The sequence below is a fragment of the Echeneis naucrates genome, chromosome 4 (assembly GCF_900963305.1).
Source record: "Echeneis naucrates chromosome 4, fEcheNa1.1, whole genome shotgun sequence".
NCBI classification, from domain to species: domain Eukaryota; kingdom Metazoa; phylum Chordata; class Actinopteri; order Carangiformes; family Echeneidae; genus Echeneis; species Echeneis naucrates.
The window spans coordinates 8125950-8146963 of record NC_042514.1 but is presented as its reverse complement, the minus strand read 5'-3'; the positions used below and the strand labels follow the sequence as shown (position 1 = coordinate 8146963).

Sequence of the window (21014 nt, the reverse complement as noted above, 5' to 3'; positions counted from 1 at the left end):
TTTCTTCGGCACACGTTTTTGGGCAGCAATATTCATTATAAATGTATGTTAATATAATCAGATTCCTCGTTCATTTCAGATAAACGATAAATTGGCTGCTGATTCAATCATCAGAATAGTAGCCAACTATTTCAACAATCCATCATTCACTGAGTTAATTCAAACCAATCAGCCATGCTCGCATCTCTGTGGATGGTTTCTGGGCTAAATGCTAAAATGCAGATTAAGCTGTTGTACTTTATTTAGGATGCTAACATTCACCGATTATCTCTGAACACAAAATACAGCTCTGGCTGGGATGTCACCGGTTCTGCAGGTATTTGGATTAGCGGTTAACACTAGGAGTTTCAAACTATGCTGCGGGGTTGCTAGCGTTGGGTTCATCAACTGTAAAATGCAACAATGTGAGTTTCCAAGGAAATAAAATTTATGAATGCTGATGATGATTCTTTTTTTCTTTTTTCTTTTTTCTTTTTTTTTATATAGTAGCACCGTTTTTAAAGGTAATCTTCCTGTTGTTTCCATTCTGGTGTGCACCAAGCTTTGTATTTGGAAATCATTTAGTTTACTGACACCAAAGACAGCCATGGCTGCAGCCTTTGCAGATTAAATCCCTATTCTCCTCTAAATGTCATTTTAGAGATTGCATCTCTCCAAACATGATGATTCACACGGGTTTGTCCCCTGTATTCCTGCTTTAGTTGACTCAGTACAAACTCTATAGGCCAATGAGTCCGTACAAAAACGGGAGGTGCTTTGTATTCAGTACCACTCAAACATGACACCATGGAGTGTCACGCTGTGTATCATGTTATTCTCTCCCAGGTGCAGACAGCACAATCTTTTAATTACGGTATATGGTCGTCCGTGGAAGATAATGTAGACTATGACAGATTATCTTGGGCCTCATCAGCCGTACAAAACAGAGTGCCTCTTGAATGAGGGCTCTCTGTGGATACTCATCTACCTTTATCAATGTATAGCACTCCACCACTTTCATGTCAGCAAACACCACCTCAGCGCCCGAGCCAGACGGTTCATTTGGTTCATTAGGGGGGGTGACGGAGAAGATGAATGAAGTGCATTTGACTGAGTCATCTCTCATGTCTAAAAATGCTTACAGCACCAGTTTAGATTCAGAAATAAACTCAAACTGGAAATGTTGCAGACCAAAAACGCTTCTTCTTCAATGACGGGAGGTTCTTTTCCAGAAGAGATCGGAACATCCTGCCTTCTCTGTTCGAGCTACACGACTGCACACCAACTGAGAGTGCCGTGTGCACATGGAAAACACATGGTCATTTTTCTGGTTTTCCTTTTAGTGAGAGTGTCACCTTAGTGCGGCGCCGAAAAGAGGACTGGGGCTCAGTTTCTACATCCCCCTTCATATATCTGGATTAAAGAAGTGGTGGTTTTGACATAACCATTTCATCTTGTCTGTCTGAAGTGTTACTCACTTACATGTCTCCAGGCTCTGAGGCTGACTGATGATTGAGCATGAGTGTGGCTGTCCACAAGTGAGTGAGTGTGTGTGTGTGTGTGTGTGTGTGTGTGTGTGCGCGCGCGCGTGCAATGCAGATGAGGTTTTCATCAAACAGGCAGAAAGATTTGAAATGAGAACAGAGAGCAGGATGTGTGATGGTGAGGTGTTGAGAACGCTTGTTATTAATGGTTACTGGTCTAAGTCCCAATCAACATGTCTGCACGGTACATGGGGAAAAAAAAAAAGAGATTTCAACACTTAACATTTATGCAATATGGTATTATTTGTGTTCCTTGATTGTAGAGGCACTTACTTCAAGTAGTGACAGAAATTGAATAATTATTCTGTTCTGAGAAGAAAAGTCAGGCTTTGATACAGCTTTGAAAACACAAGCAACAGCAACATTTTCATAGCCAGGAGAGTATTCCAGTATGAACAGTGTCACTTCCACTTGTTAAAAGGTCCTCGAGAGTTTTGACATTCAAAATGTTTATTTTGAATAAACATTCTGAACAGAAACCAGTTGTGGTGTCTGCTCCGAAAGCCTCAAGCCTGCACGTGAATGAGGTCAGCGCATCCTGGAGCGAGACTGTGTTAAAATCTGCAGTTATGAAACAAGAGAAAGGCCCAGTTTTCCACAGGATGGGCAGCGGAGGACTTTTCCTGGCCGGGTCACTCAAACCTGAGGTCATCGCACATAACAAACAGAGCCAGCACAACATCCAGACAGTAACTGAGGGATTGAAGTAACCTCAACCATGTAACTGTTACAGTGGCTACGCTGTGACCACAGATCTGACACACAGCTGTGTAATTTACAAGCTGAATCCTTGTTATTTTTAGTCAGTTCAAGTTAAACCATTTTCAGAAGGTTATCCGATGACTTACTTTTGCTACTCTAAAATAAAGTCAGTGTGAAGTTAAACAAAAATCTGAATATCCAGAATGCGCTGATTCGAACTACCGCTGATGTGTGCTGCCCCCAAGTGGTAGAAACACACAACACAAGAGGAAAAAAAGGACTTGGAAGACTATTATTTTGTGTTGCTTTGTTACACATGGCAAATTTGCTTAATGAAGAAAAATGCATGTGACAGATCACCAGATGTTTTATCATTCTGTGCTAGCAAGTATGCTGCTCTGTGCCGCAGCATAAAACGAAAGGGTGAAAGGCAGCTGGACAAACTGGTGGAAAGAGCTGTGACTGGAACCAGATTAGACTCACTAGGGGCGGGGGTGGAGCGATGTACAAAAGGGAAGACAGAGACTATTTTAAAATATTCAGACCATCCACTTCATAAAACCTTGATGGATCAGAGAAACCACTGCAGTGGTCGGTTAATCCATCTACGATGCAGGAAGGGAAGACACAGAAAATCATTAATTCCTGCAGACGTCAGACTTTACAACTCCATAATTATCAGGAGATAAGCTGCCAAGCAGCACAATTTCTTTCCGGGGATTAAAAAAAAGGTATTTCTGATTAAATGTAAAATCCAAACAGATTATAAAATCTATTGGAGCCAATAGGTCTGTATTGATTTTATGAAACCTTAGCAGCAGACGCACAGATTTAAGGAAAACACAATCTTCATCACATGTTTAATTCCAAATAAATTTATTTTTAAGTTCATCCACTGTACAAAGCAAACATGGACTCTTCTGGACACCGACGTGACTGAGCTGGAAATGGAGTTGATGGACCATTGATTTCCATCAAAGAAACAGAAAAGATTACCTGGAGGGGGAGAGTAACTCAGTTTGATATACGATATTGAACACTTTTCTATAATATTAAGAGCTATATTCACATTGCTTCATCATTATGTCATAGAGGTGGATAAAACAAATCACCCAGACTGGCAATGTGAGGCTGAGGTGCCGTACCACTGGTCTACTCGAGAGCCTTGACGATGGCCTCGTTGGCCTCTATGCTGATCTGAACTTCTGCCCTCGCTGCCTCGTCAGATGTGCCTGGTAATTCAGACTGAGCCTTCTCCAGGTTGGCCTTGGCAGCCTAAAAATAGAGAAAACACAATGTATAACAAGGAGAAACTGATGAAGCCCCGAGTTAAGATTTTGGTTTGTCAACAGCGAAACAAAAATCTCTCAACGGGCTGGTTCATCCAGGAATAAAAATAAATAAAAATTATTGGAGCACTAACTGTCCAAGTAGAAACCACAGAAATATCACAGGGGCGAAAAAGCACAACCTACTCCAATTAACCCAAAAACCTTCTGAGGCTAACTCAAAATGTAAAAGTCAGAATAACAAGGCCCAAGAAGAATGAGTCAAAAGTGGGTAGAGACAGATAGAGAAAATCCTCTCTGCCTCTTTTCTCTGAAAGCACCATTTGTCACAGTAGCGATTAGAAACAAGAAATGCCAAACATAGCTGGAAGTTAAAGGTCTCCCAGCAGGGATTTGACACATCTGCTATAACTCAACAGTGACTGACCTTTCCCTCCTTATTAACAGCCTGGGCCCATGTGCATTGTTACTGCAGAGTGGAAGACGACAAGGGGGGAGTAACTAATTTACCGCAATGAAGTGAACTTGACAGTGACACTGGCAGTGCCCAAGGTCAAAGACGGACACCTAGACAGCGAGTGCATAATAATGCAGCCCACTATTAACAATGTTGACATTTAAACAGGGACTCAATGTTGAGGTCCAACTGCAACAAAGATCAAACGTATAATCACCAGATGGAGGGTGCTCATCAGCACAGCAGATCAAAATGTGAGAGGAAAAAGTATAGTAAGGGTATCGGGATAGTAATGGTCAAAGACCAAGTCTCTGCCAGCAGACAAACCAGGCTGAATAAACAGCAATTATGCACGTCTCAAACAATTGGATATGGACACCCATCACACAAATCTCATTAAAACCTCCAAGATCCATAAAGAATTGACTAATCCACATTAGACTGACATTTTGAAGATACAATTTGTCAACACTGGGTCGTCCACACTCAATAATGGAATTAAAAGTGAAAGACTACAGCTCTTTATAATATCTACTTATCTACTTATGACAAAAAAAGATTTGCATGTACTTTTAAGAGGCAATACTGAAGAAAACCTTTTGAAATGAAAAAGAATCACAACTGCTTTCCTACTTCCACAGTCCAGTTAAACCTGTGGAAATGCAGAGCTGTTTAGGATTTTAAACATTCAAGGAAACCTCAGGTACAAAGATACTGCTGTACGGCACAGAAGGGGGTCTTCAATGATCCAAGCCCAAGTGGTCAGCTCTTAGCTCTCACTTCATGCCTGGCTTTAAAACGTGTCTGGAGTGACCACTTATGATCAGATCTCACTTCCCCGCTTTAAATGCAAATAAACTGGTATTCAGTGTTGTTTTTAGAAACTCTAACAGACGGGTCCACCTCCGAATGTGGGATGAGTGATTGGATCTAAAATGGGCCCTGAATAGGTTCACACCTGTATTTAGAGCCGTCCACTGGTGATTGGATCACCTGACATGAACGCCGATGTCATGGCTGACCAGGACCACATTGTTTTTAAAGAGACAAAAGAAGCAAAGATGAAAAAACAAGTTCCTGAATTCTTCGAACTAAAGGAATATGTTGTTGTATGCACCCCCTTAATCTCTACATTTATTTCAAATAAAACAAACCATTTGCAGCTAGATTTTGTTTTTGGTTTGTCTGTTTGTTTTTTGGACATTGTGTATGGAACAGCACTCCTTTTCAAATTAATATGAAAACTGCTCATCTTGTGATTTAACGCCTTCAAAAATGCAGACTTTCATTATCTTGATCCAACAAGCCTAAGTATCAAGTATTAAGTTCTGCTAAGTGCAAAATTGCTCTTGGCTAACAAAAGGAATAGCTTTAAATAGCTTTAAACTGCTGTAAAGTCTGACAAATTTTCTTCCTACGCCATGGTAAAAGTTGTTCATATCAGCCAAACATTAGTACAGATGCAGCTCTGATATGCACGTGAATGATATGATGCTGCTGTTTGGTATACTCACTGCAACGTCCAGCTGGTCCAAAGGAACGGCCTCCTCAGCTAGCAGTTGCACTGAAGAATCGGCATTGACTGTTACGGACCCACTGCTCACTGTGTGCACACAGACAAATAGTCTAAGTAACTTTGACGAGCTTTGAAATCCAGAATGCTGTGTTAAAGTCTGCAGACATCCTGCCACATGAAACATGACACCTAAATGTCAAAATCACAATAATTTCATGATGTACCATTGTATTAGTGAGACAAAATGTATACCCTTCAGGCATGTTAGGCTATTTTGAGAGAAGGGAATTTAGAAAACAAACTGGGCACAAACTTCTTTACACATGAATTGATATTTTGATATTTTGAATCAAATCTGAAGCTGCTAAATTAAGAGTTTTACCTTTTACCAATATGTAACAAATTAGTACAAGGTACAAATCGCATGTACAAAGATGCCATTATTACATAGCATGAGAATTGAATTGCTAATGTATTTTGGGGGGGGGGATTTTGAGGTCCTTTAGGGAGGGCTTGTCCACAATCGCTCTCTTGTTTTGGCAAAGTGTGGTCTTACCAAAGTATTTGATAGAGGAGCCATCATCATTAAAGACTGTGACAACACCGGGCCTGAGCACCTGCAGGGTGGGGACGTGGGCCGGGAGGATACCAAACACACCAGTAAGTGTGGGCACATCGACCTGCTTCACGCTGGCCTCTTTGAAAAACACCTGGAGGAAGGAGACAAGAGGCAGGGACACGGATTCATTGACATTTGAAGCACAACTGCAGCAAACCCACATTGTTTAATAGTGACTGGTTAAGGCTGAAGATGTTAAACTGGGAACAGGGGAAATTTTGTTTTAAAACATAATACATGTATTGATGACCACAACTCGTCATTGGGGCGACGTACAATCGCTGAAGTCAAGGTTAGAGATAGGTGTATTTGACACACTCGTGCTTGGGGTGGTTTTTAAAAAAACAAACACACACAGGCTTTAAATATATTTCACCTTCACACATTTACTAAAATACTACTGAACCAACACAATGTTGCTTTAATTGTATCAATCAGTGAACACAAACTGGCCGGCTGCTGGTCAAAGACAGTGAATGACAGCAAAGTTGGTCGTTAGCTTGCTAAGCTAACACCCGATTACTAACACTGTAGGCAAAAATAAACCACAACAACATTTAAAAGCCACGACAGAGAAGCCACAAATCTGCACAAAACTGCCAAAATGACCGCCGGGAAGAGTGCAAACTGTGAAGGTGCATTTTATACAAAAATCTAAGTCAGCCCAGCAGCAGGTCGGGCCCCAGGAGCCTCGGCAGTAGCGTTAGCCGGCTACCTGTGTCGGGGAGGCGAAAGTGAAGGACATCTGCAGGGGACCGGAGGCCGCCTCGGCGTAGGAGCGAGCGTGTCTGAGCGCCGGGAGGCCGCGGCGGAGAATCCTGGCTGCCAACATGTCCGAAAACGGTGTTTTTTAATTCAAGCACGGGTGAATGACACAGATCGCCAAGCCCTTGCGTGGAGCCAGTCGGTGTGCGCTTGGTAGGACAAGGACGTTGGTAACCTACCCACAAGGCTTTACGGTGTCGCAAAGCTTGCCGGGTAATGTGGTCTGTTGAAGTTGACTGGCCCTGCAGTTCGCGGGTACATCAACGCGAGCACCATGCATACGGTAAGATCGCTATTGGGTCATAGTTGTTTTACTATTAGCAATATTATGACCCAAAGTGTGTATATATATGTATAAGAAACGATGTCTGTTGAGTCAAAAACAGATTTAAATGAGCATTTTGATAAGTTTTGATCAGAGACACTTATGGAGAACAGCAGAAGACCAGAGGTCCATTTATAAAAACATTTATTCCACCCATTAACTGCGTTGGAAAGCAGAGGCCATTGAACACACTCTGCCACTAGATGGCAGAGAAACCTTATTGCATGTTGGATGGGCCACAGCAGGTTGGGACTCACTTGCTTCCGTTTGGGAAGTTTTTGTGTCTTCAAATGATGCCACATGTATGACCTCCCCAACTATAGACCACAGAAGCGGCGCAGTTTTCCGCCACCTGCCTGCAGGTGAGTGTGTGACGAATGTGAAACAACTCAACAAGCGAAGGGAACAAAGGAGAAGAAGTATTGCGGCAGTTTGATATATTTGATATTTAACATACATTCATTAGGGCACTCTACATCTCTCCCTCTGTCTGTGTGCAGATGTGTGCATCATCTGGATCATCTTCAGGAACTATCAATCGGTGCTCTGCCTCGCTCGTTGCGTCACGTGGTGCGCCTCTGACTGGGGTGGTGGGCGTGTCCTAAGCAGTGGGGTTTCATTCATAAATACTTTTAGCTTTTAAAAAAATCCACATTAAAGTGTTCACAGAGGAGTTGGGTGTCATCGGCGGTGCCCGTCCACCCCTGCAGGTAACCGGGCTGCTCTGAGTAGGTGAGTGCCTTCTTCGCCTGCCCGTCTTCCTGTCGGTCCGCTTGTGCAGCCCATTCAAATGGTGAGCTGCTGTCGGTGTCACCGACTGATGAAAATCATCAGCGCCCGTTAAATACGAAGATGCTCTATTGATGGAGCTGGCCGCACTTGTAAGGCGACTGCAGCCGCGTTGTTGTCTAGTTTTTAACTTTACAGTCGGCTGCATTTCCTCATCCAGCGTGATGTGATTTTTACATTCTTGCAAAAGATTTTTATGAGCTGATCCTCCATCAGGAAACAGCTGCCACTGGCAGAGCCGATGCTCATTATTTTGTTCCGGGGGAAAATGTTGCGGTGGAGAGCAATAATAGGCGGGATGCTTTCCTGTGTGCAGCCATCTCTCTATTTCAACAACTTATTACAGGGTCCGGAATGAAACCATTATGGGAGCCATTATTGTGTGAGATGAACTGTAAAAGGCTACTCGGTTTAATAGCGATACACTGGTAATGGTGCTGGGGGTTTTTTTTCCTAAAGCATCACGGGATATGGCATTGCTGGGACATCCATGTCTCACCGTCTTCTCAGTTTACTAATCAATAGAGAGAATCCATAAGGGGCTGCAGAAGTAAGCATGTGTTAGGTTGAATACATTTTTACAGCTTGTTTTCATACCATTTGTCATTTATTCCTCGATAGGATTGACCAATGTTTAATGTGGTGACTTGTCATTTATACAAAAGTGTTTCATATTCCCTTCAGTCAATACGGTGAGTCCTGAACGTTGCAAGACTTCAATAAAGAAGATGTTCTGAAGTTTTATAACCGTCCATAAGAAATGGTTGAGAAAAAGAGGAAAGAAACAGACTGCAGGGAAGCCTGTCTGTAGTGTGCATTTGTTGCCTGTAGACACTTATATGATGTAAAACTTATCCACATAAAAAAAAAAACCAACTTACAATTAATTACAGAATATTTCTGCTATATGTATGTCTGTTACCAGCCATGCAGCACTGCTACCCTGTTGCTCCAAGGCCAGTGGGCCAACCCTGAGGGGGAAACACTGCTGCTCAGGCTCAGGCTCAGTCGGCTGGGTGGGCTGAAGTGCTGAGGATGCAGCAAGGGAGCTAAGCAGGAGACTTCCGAGCCACAGCACTGACACACACATCCAGAGCTGCTGCTGCGCACTGCCCTCCATCAGGGTAAGGCTATGCTGGGCTGGTAAATAGCAGGATGTGGGCACTAGTGCAGCAAAAAAAAAAAAAAAAATGCATTCTGGTCAAAGCCTGATGTGTTTCCAGTAACAGTTTTTATGCTTGGATGGTAGATTGAAGGAATTAGACAGGCTGGCAGCAAAGACCTCGGCAGTAGCTTACAGGTTGTGGTGGTGAAGTTGAGAGTGCTGCAGTGACTGGCAGGCAGGCAAGCAAGCAGTGCTGAGTGCTGCTGGCATGTTGATTCTCCCCTGATGGGTGAGTAGATCTATCCAGAGTGTGTGTGTTTTTTGGTTGTGTGTGTGTGTAGGCGTTGCAGTACAGCAGCCGTATTAATGGCTATGATCTGTGAGAACGAAAGCATCATATCAACAGTCGTAGTGGAACTCACCTGCTTTCCAGTCAGAGCTGGTGTTTCTCCCTGTTCTGTGTGTGTATGTGTGTGTGGGAGGTAGATAGAGTCTTTGGGCTGATATGGAATTATAGGTGATGATTTACAGGCAAGGTGCTACCATTTGCATCTTTTGTAGGATTCAGCACATGCGTACAAGCACAACTCATACACACATACATTAGGTTTCTGCTTCCTCTTGCAGTCTTTCAGAGCAGTTTAAGATGCAACAACATTTTTCTGCTGCAGTGGGCATTTCCTACCATATTATAAACAGTGATTGGTGGACTGTTATTATTCGCTTTTCTTTGTATTCAAAGAGGTTTTGTTCAAGGTTTACATACACATTAAATCTGAATTTGTTGATGTAGACAAACTGCAATATCTTTGTTGGTTAACTTTGTGATTTGATTTACTGTGCCAGAAACAGTCATTTCCTCTGTGTGTGTGTGTTTGTGTTCCTGTGTGTGTGCGTGCTATCTCTCAGGGGGACTCTCTAGTCAGCCTGGACCATGAGCAATGAGTCTACCGTCTGGAACATCCTACCAAAAAACTCCACAGTAAGTCTACCTTTCACCACTAACTTATTCTTAAACTTCCTGTGTGTGTGTGTGTGTGTGTGTGTGTGTGTGTGTGTGTGTGTGTGTGTGTTGTATCCAGCTCACTACCAGAACCATACTTTGCCTCCTCTTCTTTTCTGGCCGATTGACTAATAGAGAACATCCTGACCTGGACCTGAAATAATTAAATCTCTGATCTAATCTCGTCTTTAATTTCCCCTCACGGAGAAATTACATTGTGACATCAGAGTCCAGCACTCATTAGCACTTTCAGTGCGTTCTCCAACATAGAGTACAGCATAACACCTTTAAGATCATTATTGTGATATACGGTGTCTGTGTTATCTTTATTTAATCTTCTCGATTCAGCTTGCGTTGTCATTCATGTTTTCAGGCCCTGTTCTTCAGCCTACATGGCAACAGAAATCCATGGAAACCACTTTTTTTTTTTTATTAGCAAGCTTAATTAAACTGTTTTAAATGTAAATGACTATCATAATTATAACTATGGCATTTACTTTTTTTGTGATGTCATGAATTCATTTGACCATTTTATTTATTTAGTCGTTTACTAAATCAAGTATAAATCATTTATAAATCAAGTAGGATGTGACGCCTACCTACTAACCAGCTAAATAGTGATCTGTGATTACTAAACTGTAGGGAATAAATACATAAGGATGTATACATGATAATATTAGCAAATTTGTGCTCTGGAAGTAGGTCAAATTTTTGTAGCAATTTAAATTCACTGAACTACTTATAGTTACAGTTTCCACTGCTTTTTTTGTGGATTTAGGAAAGTTGTCCAGTGAAGAGGAAGCGATTTTAAAATTGCCTGTACTGAGTCCTTTTGTTAAAAGCAATGGAAAAAAGAACACTACAGGGTCTCTGTTCATCCTTTGCCTAATTCCCTCAGCAGCAATGCCCCCCTGAGAAAGCTTTCCTATAACTTAAGGTACACTGTAGACAGGTTAATAGTCACGGCACCTATTGATTAATTACTGTTGCATTTATAGATTAATTTTAGGCAGGGCAACCGACCAGTGGGGGTAAATCAAACCTTTAAATTGCATGGCGTTACAGGAGGGATACAGCATCTGTAAATCTAGTCTGCAGTCAAGATGCCAGGCATTTCATGTTGCAAATCAAGTGTTCGTGAATCTCTGTCTGAAGCTGCAAAATGCATTCCTCTGTACGGGGCTGCATATCTGGTGCAGCCGCCATCATCAGGACGTTCTATATGAATGATATCAATAATAATTGGAATCGGGAATACTTTATTAATCCCCAGGAGAAATTTAGTAACTTTATACTGCAGTATGTTACTATAGCTTTTTTACCACTGGTGCTGAAGTGAAATAAAACTTTCAATTTTTCATATCAGGGCTAGGTGGCAAGAATAAGAGTAAGAGGTGAAATTTCTGAGTGAGCTGTGAGCTAAGAAAGCAGCTGCATTAACCACTTGAGTGGTTTCAGCTCTTTGATGTTTGTGTGGGAAGCTCTTTCTTGCCCTCTCACTCTTAAACCAGCATATGCATTGTCCAAACTCAAAACAAGAAGACGCCTACCTTACCTGTTACTATCTACTTTACTTCCCATTGCCGCCTTTTCACAGATTTAGAATAATTAAGTTGCAATCACCAAAGAACAAATAACATGTTACAAATATCTATCTATCTATCTATCTATCTATCTATCTAGGAGATCCCATTTGAGGCAGAGGAGCAGCAAGATGGCTATGTGCTCCCCCTGGTGATCCTTTCCATTGTCTTGGTAGGAACGTTGATCTTCATCTCCATCCTCCTCATCGCCTGCCGTCGCTGCTGTCGAGGAGGGCAATTCTGTGACAGGTGCAAAGCAAAAACTGCGTATTACATTTAGCAGCACCTCACATCCCCATCCAGAGTGACTTATAAAGAATCCAGTGTCACATGAACTCAAAAACACAATAAGGCACCAACAGCTGAGGGCTAATTTAAAACATTTAGAGTTTAATAACAAGAGACTGGTGATGAGCAATAACTTTACGAAGCATATAACATTCTGTTTTTGTTGACAATGTGGCACAGAGACGTTAGTTCAAATCTGCTGTATGGTCACTTTGAGGGCACAGAATGTGCCGATGTCTCGAATTTCATTATAATACGCTGTATAATATTGCCTGGTGGTCACGTTGTTCTGTGCTTCTGAACCTCTAATGAAACAGTCAAACCCAGGCTCAACAAATACCAAATGCTTTGCTTCACAAAGGTAGTCTCCTCTGCAGATCTGGATGCCCAGGTGTTGCATGAATGCACATGTGCATGTACACACTATGAATGCCAGACAGCTCACACGCAACTGTTCTTTAAAGTCAAGCCTGTAGTGATATTAAAGAGTAGTGCAGTGTAGAACGTCTATGGTTACATGATAGATAACGATCATTGCATTTGCAAACAAAAGTAATATATAATATTCCATGTCTATTCCACCCAAGTGGACCCTGAACCTACTTTCGGTATGATGATTCCTCTGCTAGAGATCCAATAAACAAATTAAGTTATGTTTACAATTAAAGAAAGCTATATTGAACAAGTTTAAGTGTTAGAGAAGAAATTATGCAAAACCGCTTATTTAAACATGCTAATTTGGCACAACACAGTACGTTCGTTCATTAAAAGTGTCATCCGTGAGAGTGTCAGGACCCTCTGTGGGGCTGTTACGGAAAGACCTTGGTGGCAGCACATTCAATATTCATGCTCATTTATCTGTGATTCATCTGTGTTCATTCAGCAGTAACATGGCTACCCTTGAGTCGCTTTGTCCGTCTCTACAGCGACACACATAAGCACGTACTCTTGAATGTATGTCAGCGCACCAGCCAGATGCAGATAAACAGAGAGCACAGAGGCTGAGCCGTGAAAAGGCGAGGCTTGCCGGGGGAGAGCAGGAGGGGAATTGGGTAGACTGGTACAAATGATGAGTGTAATGAGATTTCATAGCAGCCATCGGCGGTGATTAATCTAGCGTCTCAACCCAGGCCCGTGTGCACATGGCAAATACACACACACACACACACTGGGAAATAAGGAGCAACAGAGGAAATGAAAGACAAGAAGAGGCACAGATCTAGGTGTATGAAGAAATCCCTCAAGCCCCCCAACTCCCCAACCAATACACACACACACGGAAAAAACTCATATCTCTGCACAAAGAAATCAGATGGAGAAAAATGACTTGAAAGAGCTCTCAATTTCTTTCTTCTGCCTCATCAAGTAAATCCTGGGCATGGGATTTAAGAGGCACTTTGTTGGATAAACAGTTATTAAAGATGTTTAAACAGGATGGTTAACAGAAGGAAATTACTGAAAGAATAATATAATCTCCATTCCCACAACAATATGACCCTTTGTGTATTTCCTCTCTCTCTCTTTTAAGAAGAGTGCAAACATGCAATCCAGTAAAGCACCATGATTTATCTGTGCAAGAGGTCCCCCCCAGTCTTAAAGGTTATCAAGTTGCTGGCAATAATTTATCCTCTCACTGATTATATGGCCAGACAGGCAACTATTTAGACAAACAGCACAGTAAAGTCATGTGTCCTTGCGTTTTCAGTCATCTCAAAACTTGATTTTTAAACTGTTAACCTGTTAATGTGCCTGTAAACTCCTGACCAAACATAAATGTCAAAAGAGTAGCGCAGCTCTTCACTGTGGCTGTCCACATCAGCAGGCTCTCCAGAGATGAAAGACACACTTCAGGGGTAATCATGTCACCGCATTGATCTGAATGTTTCTGTTTCCCCCAGGGCCAGCGATGACCCTGAAAAAACCAACACCATCTATGTGGAGGAGTCTCAGCCCACCCATGGTAAGAGAAAAATGAACAAAAAGATGAAGGGGTAGAGCAACAGATAAAGAGGGAAGGAACAATGGAGGCAGAGAGGCTGGGAGGGACTGGATTGATGGAAGCAAGGAATTTCTTTTTTTAAAGCATCAGCACAAAATGTATAATGTCTGTTCCATTACAGTATTGTGTTCTCAACCCAATTAGTTTAAGTAGCTGTGCCCCTTCTGGGTCACATTTTGGGACCAGTGAATGTATTTTCCATTAAAATGTATTCATTAAAAGGCAGTTTGGCACACAAGTGCATTTGTTAGGTGTTTTGTTTCAAGTGTTGCATTCTGTAGTTTGCCATATTTCCATAGTTGTAGATTCTTAAACAGTATAGTCCACTTTAGGTGCATTCCTGAAATATATCTCTGAAAATATGTATGTCTTTAGTAGACCAGTTGAAAGATTACGAGATTATCACCCATTATGGTCAGTGTCCATGTTGTCCACATTCTAACATTGACATGCTAACATGCTCATAAGGCATTGCTAACAGGACCGATGCTTAGCAGTGATTTTCACAATTACCACTTTATTTTAGCATATTAGAAAACTGGCTTTCAGTTGTACGTGCTAATGCCCAAGTATAGCTGAGGCTGATAGGAAGCCAATAGGATTTATCATTTTGTAAGTATGAATTTCTGAAGGACATTTGATGGTAAACCAACTTTTACAAGTTGAGATATTTCACCTGGACACTGGATAAGTTTTGACCCACTCATCCACCATTTTAACTTACTGCTAATGGTTTGTAATGGTTTGATAAAGGTCTAGAAATCTTTCTTTTTATTGTTACTATTATTATTATTAATATTATTATTATTATTTTATTTATTTTATTATTATTTGAGGCTGCCACCTGGAAACGGATAAACGGTAGAAATTGAATGAATGAATGAAATATGAGGTTGATTTTAGGTCACTTTTGGATTTGGAGCTTTGTTATGCTCCTCTGACCCACAGACCATTTTCTTAGAGCCACAGAGTTGCACACCTGAAAAATCTGAATGTACTGCTTTATAATCAATGACCAACGGTTAAATTCAAGCACACCACCTCAGTCTTTCTTTGCAATCTCCTCTTACTCTTCCTTCACAAACTTATCCACTTAATTGTCTGCCCTTCGTTTTCTTTTTCACTGAGTAGAAATCACCATCAGGGTGGATGAGTCAGACTGCCTGTCAATGGCCAGCTCTCATGACCAAGAGACAGAGCGCTTTCTCTCCACGGGCACCACAGGCCGTCGTGTCTCCTTCAATGAGGCTGCACTGTTCGACCATGGCAAGAAGGCCCAGGAGAAGGGCCGCAGGTCAGGAAGCCAAGTCATACACAAATATCTGCTTTTTATATACTCTTCAGCTCTCATTAACACCAGAATGAATTATGTTTTATATGGAAAAGAAAATCTCTTACTCAGTATGCTGCTCTGCTACATGTCCATTAAAACCTGAGGCGGATTGCACAGATAATTATTTCATAAAACCTAAATCTCAGAATCCTGAGATTTATATCAAGAGTGGGTGCAATCTACCTTTCAACTCGTACAGTTTTTACAATTTTCTTTCTATTGGGCTGCGTTTTCGCAGGTACACTCTGACAGAAGGTGACTTTCACCACCTGAAGAATGCCCGCCTCACACACCTGCACATCCCTCCCCCGGCCCTCAAGATAGTCACCATCCACGAGTGCGACTCGGCTGAGAACACCATCACCATGACAACTCGCCCTGTCACTAAGTCAGCACTATCCATCTTCCAGGTGAAGTCACCATTTGTCCTGACATATCGTTAGCCTTGACCACGGCCAATTCAAGCATCAATTACTCAAGTCAGGATGGGAAAACAGCCTTATGTAATAAAACAGCGTTCAGGGATTCCTTAGCCCGCTCATTTCCTCTGGGCCTACACAGTGATGACTTTGTTCGGACTCGACCTCAACACTTTACCGAAATATAAAAGCTTATATACTTTGAAAGTGTGGCAACTGAGACTTATGTTCTTTCCTACAGCCAATGTTGTCCCCCCTTCCACAAACAGCACTGACCAGCCTAAGTGTCAATCCCAGCTGCGCCCTGCCCGGAGATGCTCTCAACTCGGTGGTGGACACCAGCTTCAGCAAGAACACTCTAGCACCCGGCGCAAAAGAGCTGAGTTCCAGCTCTGTAAGTGACCTCCAGTTACTGTAAAATAAACAATACAATGTATGAGCTAATTTTCACATTGATGTTGAAGAGACTTTAGCCAGACTTTTCATGAGAACAGAAACCTCACGAGTAGTGAGTGGATGGAAATCACCTGAAAAAGCATCATGTTGATGTTAATCCTTTGTAAAGTGATACACTTTCTTAAGTCAGTCAGTTAGTACACCTACAAGCCAGCAAAGCAGTGAGTTATCCACATGGACATTAGAGGGTCACAGAGCCTGAGGGGGAACCAGCAAGAGTGATGGCTGCTGGGCAAACAAGAAAGCCAGTGTGGGACATCACTGTCAGAGAGGATTATTCACAGACCACTAGTCTTGGCAGGTTTTCTTTCCGACCACATCCCGTTCTCTCTCTACCCAGATCGAGATAATTGGAGCTGGGCCCCGGGGCAGAGGCAGCAGCGTCAGTGTTGGTGAAGGGGCTGCAGTGGGCTGCAGCACTCCTCCTGCTCTTTGTGGTGCAGGGAGCCAGGGGCCCATGCTACAATTCTTCACAAAACTGCGGCGCCATGCAAGTCTCGAGGGTGCAAGTCCCTACTTCAAGATCAAGAAATGGAAGCTGGACAGCAGCCAGAGAGCCTCAAGTCTGGACACCAGGGGTAATGGATCCTTCAATTGGATTTTTCTCTCTCTCGCTCTCTCGCTCTCATTTTCTACTGCTTATCTGTGCGGGTCACGGGGTGCTGGAGCCCATCTCAGGGTGGATCCACCCTGGACAGGTCGCCAGTCCGTTGCAGGGCCAACACATAGAGACACACAGAGATGAAAAACCACTAGCAGTCACACTCAGACCTCCAGACAATGAGTCACCAATCACAATGTCTTCGGATGGTGGGAGGAAACCAGACTACCCGGAGGAAACCCACGCAGGCACGGGGAGAACATGCAAACTCCACACATAGAGGCCCCAGGCCAGGAACCGAACCCGCGAGCAATTTTTTTTTCTGTTGTATTATTTTGAGGAACAACCATTGCAAAGAATTGAAGTAATTCTTTTTGGTTCTTTCTCATAATCATAACTAGGGAAAGAAAGTTATATGTTGCCCTCTTTTCTGAGATTTTCTGTTTTATATATTTTACTGTTGAGTATTTTTGGCCTTATTCCCTCGTGGTAAATAGACAGTGGTTAAGCTGGGGGCTCCAGCAACCAACTGTGAGATGCCTCTTGGCTTCAAAAACTTGGATATACAGACAGATGGCTCAGTGACGCAAAGATCAGGCCTTCCAAGTCAATTTGATCCCCTGACTGAATCCTCCCTGCCAATCCCCTTCATCCTATATACACACACATATCTTCCTGCTCTTCCTCAGGCTGAAGTCTTCTATCATGCCAACAGACCAAAAACACATCACCAAATCCCCCTTTAGAGACCTCAACAGTTGATTGGAGCTTTCTTATGAATTAAGTGTCACTTCACTTCCGCCTGCTGTTGCAAAACCTGTATAACACGCTGCTCTCTCCTCATGTTTGATCTGAGCCAGGCTCTCCAAAGAGAAGACAGTTCCAGCGCCAGCGAGCCGCCAGTGAGAGCATGGATCAGGATGACAATGACGCACACCACATAGACCTCATCCAGTACATCGCCCGCACCCAGGACATAACCTACCGTCCAAGCCAGCCCACCACACGCCTCCTCTCACCTCCCTCTACACCACCCCCCTCCCTCGGCAGGTATCTTTAATTCCCTTGCCATTCATCCCGTCCACTGCTTTGCTGCCTTGCACTCATTTCTTCACATCAGTTATAAAATATACAGTCATGATAAACAAGTGGGATATGATTCTCCACCACTTTGCCATAACATTAAAGTGTGCTTTTATCATCCGGGCGAAGCTGCATTACAAAACACTCAAAGTGATTATTCTACCATGCTGGCTGAGCAGATGGCGACTGAAAATACAGAAAATTATGCTTGAAAACTGCCCTCCTGTCATCTTGTGTTGTTATGACACTTAATTAGAAACACTACATGCTTGCTAACTGATACTATTTGACTGTGATTTGGATGTAATGAGATCCCTCAAAACAAGAGTTCTTTTCAAACCAGTTGCATGATTTGCAGCAATATAGGGGATTCCTGGAGTGATAATTTTCCAGGAGAGTAGCATGGAGAATTGGGCTGCATGGTTTATATTTGGCATAAGAAACCATTCCATAGCTGACATGGTCTGATAATGTCATTATGTCCATAAAAGTGCAAAGGTCACTGTGATTTTGTGTTAGGTTAGTTAAGTTTGCGGATTTTGCTGAGTATTATGTTATAAAACAAAACTTTGTATTTTATTTGACTTTATTTTCTTTTTTCTGAATATTAGATTACATTAGATCGGAATTCCCTGGTATTTCCTGTGCATGTTTTCAGATGTTTGCTGATGAAAATAAAATTAGTTTCCAGGAAGCTGCTGCAAGCTTAGAAATTTGATGATCTTCACACTTAATCAGTTTTTTGCTGCTGTTATCTCCTGAGTGATCTTTCATGCATTATGCAGCCTTTAAATTCGCTATCCCAAGATAAGCAGACAGTTTCTGGGAATTTTGAATCACACTTTTTTTTTATTATTATTATTATTATTCAACTTTTTTTTTTTACTTCAGTTTAAGGACATGCAACAGCAGCCATTGCCAGTCATGAAAATCATTCTGTGCACTGTGAACACAGCCATGTCACTGATGAATGTTTGTGTTTTCTTTTATAGCTAAAATACTCTACAATTGACACTTGTTTTGCATGTCTGTGTCCCTCCTCTTCTTCCTCTCCTTCTTTCTCTCATTTTGTCTGATCTCACCATCCCTGTGCGCACACTACAGAGTAGAGGTTGAGGTGATGGTGGAGTCCCACAGCGGTCATGGAGGACCAGGGGTCATTGGCCTGTCCCCTGATCCCCAAGATGAAGCACCGGTCCTGGCTAGAAGGGAAGGTGCTGATCCCTTGGACCCCTCAGATCCCCACGACCCCCAATCACTTTACAGAGACATCTGGACCCTACGTGCAACACTGGAGCAGTACGCCGCTTCCGATCAGAGCAGCAACAATGACAGGAACTCTGTCTGCAGTGATGCTGATAGTGTTTGTTCCCTGGGCGGGCGCGCTGAGACAGAGAGAGGAGGGTTACCCAGCCAACTGTCCCAGGATTTAGGGGATGAGGCAGAGGATGGAGAGGATGATAAAGGCTTTTTGCTGTATACTGATGATAAGTTGGGAATGAAAGAGCGAAAACATAGGAAACAGGAAAGCACAGAATCAGAGCGAGGTGGTAGCAATGGAGAAACAGGGACTCGTAAACTCCTGCAGATGGACAGTGGGTATGCGTCGATTGAGGCTCCAACTCGAGGTCCAGAAGACCTGCGACTGTTTGGGAGCAGCAGCATCAATGGCAGCCCAAAGGACAGGACAGCCCACGAGAAGAGGCACAACTTCACCAACGCAGGCCGATCTGGCACTATCGGAGACAGTTTTGAGTCTCATCTCTTTGAGGAAGAGCCAGAAGATGAGTTGTTGGGTGCTAGTGGTGGTGTTTCCATAGAAATGGGTGCTGATTCGCTGAGTTGGTTCCCATATGGTCAGATGCTCACACCTCGAGAGGCTGCTCAACCTCCACCTGAACCGCCGACCCTGCACAGACGAGACTACAGCATAGATGAGAAGACTGATGCGTTATTCCATGAGTTCCTCCGCCACGACCCTCAATTTGATCAGCAAGAGTCGCTGCTAAGGAAACACCGGTCCCGAATCCACCTGCGCAAGCAGTGGCAACGGCACAAACAGTGGAGTGACCCCGGGGTCAGACATTTCCAGTCCTCCTTTGAGAGGCAGCGGACCCCACTACGGAGGGGTGACAGTGTAAACTATCCACTGGACACGAGCTACCACAGCACCCTGCCCCGCATTGTCAGTGCTCCCGACGAGGAGACCAGCGATGGGACTTGCAGCACTCCTGACACTCCAAAGGTACAGCCCACAGCCATCGAGGACGGGGGCAAGGACAGGGAGCAGGGCATCACTGTCAGAGACAATGAGGACACCACTTCCTCCTCTCCTCCACTTCCTCATCCCTCCATGTCAGAGAAAGATGAAGGGCTGAATGAGCACCCCGGTCTTCAGGAGGACAGCAAACTGTCAGGACTCCCCTCTGAGCCTCCAGGCGAACGCTCGCCACCCCAGCTCCCCGACTCTTCAGGCTACGGCCCACAAACCATCACAGCAGAGATCACAGACAAACTGACTGCCAACCTGGATGACAGATTGTACATGGGCCTTCGCCGGACCAGGGACACAGGCACTGAGTGTGTGACGGTGACAGCCATGCACGCTTCTCCAGACCACAGCCCAGTGTAGCAGGGCTCCAGTCGTTCCTCCTCATCAGTCTCACTCCTGCTGAGACACACTTTCTTTTTCCCTTTGAGTTCTCTTGCCTCAGTTGAAATGTCTGTCTGTGTACAGCTTGAATGGTGTGATCCAGACCCATAAAGGAACATATGCTTTCAATCAGTCCATGAATGAGCACTTATTCTCAGATAATGTTCGATACATTTGATCACTAGACGTGCATCCCGTATTAGCATCACAACGTTCAATGTTGCCACTTTAATGTTATTTGAAAAATTATAGAAAACAAAGTAATAGATAAAAAAGCTTACATATCAAAAATAATGGTTTTAGTAATAATTGTTTGGCAATTGTTTTTTTGTTTTGTTTTTTCTATTCCTGGAGTCTATTAAGTCTCTATTTTCATGTCTCTACTGCTGTCATTCCTGTTTCTGCTCCCCAGTAAGAATAAGTGAAGCTGAGGGCCAGTTTGGCTGCTGTACTTGCTGATCCACTGTGAAACCAGGTGCTATTAGACATAAAAGCTATAGATCTGG

General features: G+C 43.1%; 2 protein-coding genes across 4 annotated transcripts; one reads left to right on the top strand and one right to left on the bottom strand.

Moving 5' to 3' along the window:
- Positions 1–3071: 3071 nt before the first annotated feature.
- atp5f1d (ATP synthase F1 subunit delta) lies at positions 3072–7051 on the bottom strand. Of its 2 annotated transcripts, none has more exons than XM_029500443.1 (5): positions 6822–7051; positions 6044–6197; positions 5486–5574; positions 3338–3500; positions 3072–3221 (listed from the first exon to the last, which is right to left on the bottom strand). In XM_029500443.1, the coding sequence occupies exons 1-4, from the start codon at positions 6936–6938 to the stop codon at positions 3378–3380; spliced, it is 483 nt and encodes a 160-aa protein (XP_029356303.1). In that variant the 5' UTR covers positions 6939–7051; the 3' UTR covers positions 3072–3221; positions 3338–3377. The 2 variants fall into 2 exon arrangements, with proteins under 2 accessions (XP_029356303.1, XP_029356302.1); XM_029500442.1 differs by having other exon boundaries at positions 3371–3500.
- A 776-nt stretch (positions 7052–7827) lies between these two features.
- On the top strand, positions 7828–20648 carry cbarpb (CACN subunit beta associated regulatory protein b). 2 transcript variants are annotated; one of them, XM_029500791.1, is made up of 11 exons: positions 7839–7928; positions 8911–9109; positions 10000–10072; positions 11777–11925; positions 13863–13924; positions 15095–15257; positions 15535–15706; positions 15957–16109; positions 16512–16749; positions 17633–17822; positions 18960–20648. In XM_029500791.1, the coding sequence occupies exons 3-11, from the start codon at positions 10025–10027 to the stop codon at positions 20485–20487; spliced, it is 2703 nt and encodes a 900-aa protein (XP_029356651.1). In that variant the 5' UTR covers positions 7839–7928; positions 8911–9109; positions 10000–10024; the 3' UTR covers positions 20488–20648. The 2 variants fall into 2 exon arrangements, with proteins under 2 accessions (XP_029356652.1, XP_029356651.1); XM_029500792.1 differs by lacking the exon at positions 8911–9109 and having other exon boundaries at positions 7828–7928.
- The last annotated feature ends 366 nt before the right edge of the window (positions 20649–21014 follow it).